The sequence below is a fragment of the Belonocnema kinseyi genome, chromosome 5 (genome assembly GCF_010883055.1).
Source record: "Belonocnema kinseyi isolate 2016_QV_RU_SX_M_011 chromosome 5, B_treatae_v1, whole genome shotgun sequence".
In the NCBI taxonomy this organism is placed as follows: domain Eukaryota; kingdom Metazoa; phylum Arthropoda; class Insecta; order Hymenoptera; family Cynipidae; genus Belonocnema; species Belonocnema kinseyi.
Window position 1 is genome coordinate 141,463,954 of NC_046661.1, and position 4,384 is coordinate 141,468,337.

Genomic DNA, 4,384 nt, shown 5'->3' on the forward strand with positions numbered 1-4,384 from the left:
TCAAATTATCTGATCTAATTCGATAAGAAAATTGAGCAATGATAGTCAAATAAAATATTTGTTTACGGACTCGCGTATTTGCAATAACTCGACTACGCCTCGGTCTTGCAAATTCACGCTCAAACGTAAAAAAATTGCTTTCCTATTTTGGGAGACTCAAATTATTTGATCTAAATCGATAAGAAAATTGAGCAATGATAGTAAAATCAAATATTTTTTAGGGGCTCGCTTGTTTCCAATGACTCGACTACACCTCGATCTTGCAAATTCACGCTCAAACGTAAAAAATTGCTTTCCTATTTTGGGAAAGTCAAATTATATTTTCTAATTCCATGAGAAAATTGAACAATGAAAGTGAGATTAAATATTTTTTAGGGGCTCGCGTGTTTGCAATAACTCGACTACACCTCGTTATTGCAAATTCACGCTCAAACGTAAAAATACTAATTTGAAGCGAATTTTACATTAAATTCCTTATTTGTTTTTAGATTCTGTTATGCTTACCGTTTTCTGCAGAAAGCGGTTTACTATTTGCGCTGCTGGTGTCCGGTTCAGTTGCCGGTTGCGGAAGCGTTCTAGAAACAGGCGGACTCACTAAAGTCACGGCAGATTCGCCAGTCGATCCACTGCCGGAAACTGCCATCACTGGAAGGACATTACTCGTTCTGGATTTGAACCGATTTTGACCTGTGGCTGTAAAAATCGAATCCAATTTTTGTAGAAACTAATTATCCTAATCCTAAATGCAAATCATGAGAATTAGGGAATAAATTCGTTGAATAAAATTATTGCAGCTATCATATTTAATTTAATACAAAACGCTTTATATTCCTAAGATTTCAAGTCGAAATATATTGCATTTCTAACAAAATAGTTGGATTTTCAATCAAAAGAGATGAATTTTTAACTCAAATGAGAAATTATGCCCAAAAAACAAAATAAGTTTCAACTAAGCAGTTGTCTTAACAAAAATTAATCTGAAATCTCAAGCAAAAGAGGGCAATTTTTACCAAAATATTTAAACTTTAAACAAAAGTTAAATTTTTAAGCCAAAAACACGAATTTTTTTAGAAGACAGTTGATTTTTCAACATACAAGTTAATTTTTTTCAACCAAGAAATATGACTTTTCTACAATAAAAGATTAATTTTTAATCCAAAATGACGAATTTTCAACAAAGTAGTTTAATTTTCAAAACACAAAAATGAATTTTCAACAAATTGGTCGAATTTTCAAATAAAGAAGATTAAAATTTAACAAAACCCAGTTGCATTTTTAACTGAAGAGTAATTGAATTTTTAATTTTAAAAAATAGGTTTTCAATCAAACATCGAATAGTTCAATTTTCAGTTTAAAAAATTACTTTTTTACAAAACAAAGGAATATAAAATTAAAACTAGCTGAATTTAACGAAAAATATAAGTTTTTAAGAAAATAGTTGAATCCTAAACCAAATAGATGAATTTTCAACCAAACACTGTCATTTTTTTTAAAACGAAAACGATGAAATTTGTATAATCGATCAATTTTCTACCCCAAAAGACGAATTTTTAACAAAATACATGAATTTGCAATAAAAAAGTCACAATTTTTAACCAATAAAGATAAATTTTCAAACAAATTGTTGAATTTTAAACCATAAAAAGACTTTTTTACCCAAGCAGTTCTAATTTTGAAATAAAATATATAAATTTTTAACAAAATATTTAAATTTTTAAGAAAAAAAAAAAATTTATTTACCAACAACGACAAATTTTTAACACAATAAATTATGAATATTCAACCAAATAATTGAATCTTTAACCAAAAAGATGAATTTATAATCCAAAATTAAAAACATAAATTTTCAATTAAACAAAACTATTTTCAATTAAAAAAAAATATAATAATTTTTAAACACAAAGATGAATTTTTGAGCAAGAAAATTAATTTTATATTAAAAAGAAATCAATTTTAAGAAAATACAAAAAATTTCAATCATATAGTTTAATTTTCAGAAAAAATCAACAAATTTACAATAAAAAATGGAAGTCAAACTTTCAGTTACAAGAATTTATTTTCAACTAGAAAAAAAGGAATTTTTACCAAAACACATTAATTTTTAACCAAATAGTTGAATTATCAACTAAAAATAATTAATTATTACCTAAAAAAATGAATAGTTAATTAAGAAGTAAAAAGAATTTCAAACAAAAAAACAACCAATTTCTCTGCAAAAAGACAATTTTTAACAAAATACTACTACAAATTTTCTTCTAAAAAATGTAATATTTAAAGTTTTTGATAAAAAAAATCAGTTTTCGAAAATTAAAAAAATTAAATTTCAAACAAAAATGTCGAGTTTTCGAACAAGAAGCTTAATTTATTATAAAAGAGATAATTTGTTCACAAAATACATTAGTTTGCAACCAAATAGTGAAAATATATGCATGTAATTAAAATTTTTTTTTTTTCGTTACAAAATAAACCTTCTTTGTTTGAAAATTCATTTTTTATTGTTATCTTTATAGGGAAAATAATAATTTATATTTTAAAATGAAAATTAAAATATTTTTGTGAAAAATTGAACCATTTCGTTCGAAAATCGTTTTTTTGTTGTTAAAAATTAATTTTTTTACCAAAAGTGAACTAATTGGTAAAAAATTATTATTTTTTTTTTTCAATTTATCTTTGTTGATAAAAAATTAATACCCTTTGAAATATTTTTTGTTAAGATTTTTGTTACAAAATAAATCTTCTTTGTTCGAAAATTCGTTTTTTTATTGTTTGACAATTAATGTGAAACATATTTCTACTTTGTAGAAAATGTAAATATATTGTTAAAAATTCGTTTTATTTTTTTTTTACAATTAAACTTTTTAACAAAAAGTTTAATCGTTCCATTATTTATTGTAAATTTATCTTTTTTTCTGAAAATTAAACTGTTGAATTGAAATTTCTTATATCTTCTTAAAAATTATTCTTTTTTATAGAAAATTAATTTCTTTAACTGGAACTGCAATCGATCAATTTTTAGTTAAAATTGATTTTTTACTTGAAAATTCATTCATGTTATTAAAAATTCTTTTTTTTCGTTACAAAATAAATCTTTGTTTGACAATTAATTTTCCTGTAACATTTTTATTGTAAATTTATCTCCTTTTTTTGCTGAAAACTGAACTATTCGACTAAAATTTCTTGTATTTTTTTTTTAATTAGTCTTTTTTTATCGAAAATTAATTTCTTTAATTGATCCATTTAAAACAAAAATTATTTTTTTTAGTTGAAAATTCATGCATTTTATTCGAAAATTCTTTTTTTTTCGCTACAAAATAAATCTTTGTTTGAAAATTCGTTTTTTATTGTTTGAAAATTAATTTTTTCATTCAAAATGTAATTATTCCATTTTATTCGAAACATTAATCTACTTTGTAGAAAATTTAAATATTCTGTTAAAAATTAATTTTTTTATCTGGAATTTTGACTATTCCAATTATTATTATGAATTTATCTTTTTGTTTTTTTGCTGAAAATTAAGTCATTTGATAAAAATTTCTTGTATTTAATTAAAAAAATTAGTCTTTTTTGATCGAAAATTAATTTCTTTAACTGCAACTGTAATTGATCCATTTTTGGTTAAAATGGATTTTTTAATTGAAAAGTTCTTTTTTATTGTTTGCCAATTTTTTTGAAAAATCGTTTTTTGTTTTAAAAATTAATCTTACAAAGTTTATTCATTCCATTTTTTATTGTAAATGTATCTTTTTTTGATGAAAATTAAAGTGTTGATATGAAATTTCTTACATTTTCTTTAGAATTATTTTTTTTCGATAGAAAATTAATTTCTTTAGCTGAAACTGTAATTGATCTATTTAAAAAAATATATTCCATTGAAATTTCTTGTATTTTTTTAAACTATTGAAAATTATTATTTTTTTTTCGTTATAAAATAAATATTCTTTGTTTGAAAATTCGTTTTTTATTGTTTGACAATTAATTTTCTTGAATAAAATGTGATTTTTCCATTTTTTGTGTGAAAAATTCATATATTTTGTAGAAAATGGAAATATATTGTTGAAAATAATTTTTTAAAATGAAAGTTTAACGATTCAATTTTTTATTATAAATTGATTTCTTCTTGTATTTAAAGTCTTTTTTGATAGAAAATTAATTTCTTTAACAGAAACTGTAATTGATCTACTTCAAAAAAAAAAAAAATTCGATTGAAATTTCTTTTATTTTCTTAAACTATTGAAAATTCTTTTTTTTTCGTTACAAAATAAATCTTATTTGTTTGAAAATTCGTTTTTTATTGTTTGACAATTAATTTTCTTGATTAAAAATGTAATTTTTCCATTTTTCGTGTGAAAAATTCATATATTTTGTAGAAAATGTAAATATATTG

At 21.8% G+C, this 4,384-nt stretch overlaps 1 protein-coding gene across 1 annotated transcript in view; it reads right to left on the bottom strand.

The window, feature by feature from the left end:
* The window catches only part of LOC117173317 (polycomb protein Scm), a 44,721-nt gene that overhangs the window by 21,259 nt on the left and 19,078 nt on the right, over positions 1-4,384 (bottom strand). Inside the window, exon 5 of the mRNA XM_033361808.1 lies at positions 505-693. Coding sequence (XP_033217699.1) covers positions 505-693 — 189 coding nt within the window. The remainder of the gene's footprint in view (positions 1-504; positions 694-4,384) is intronic.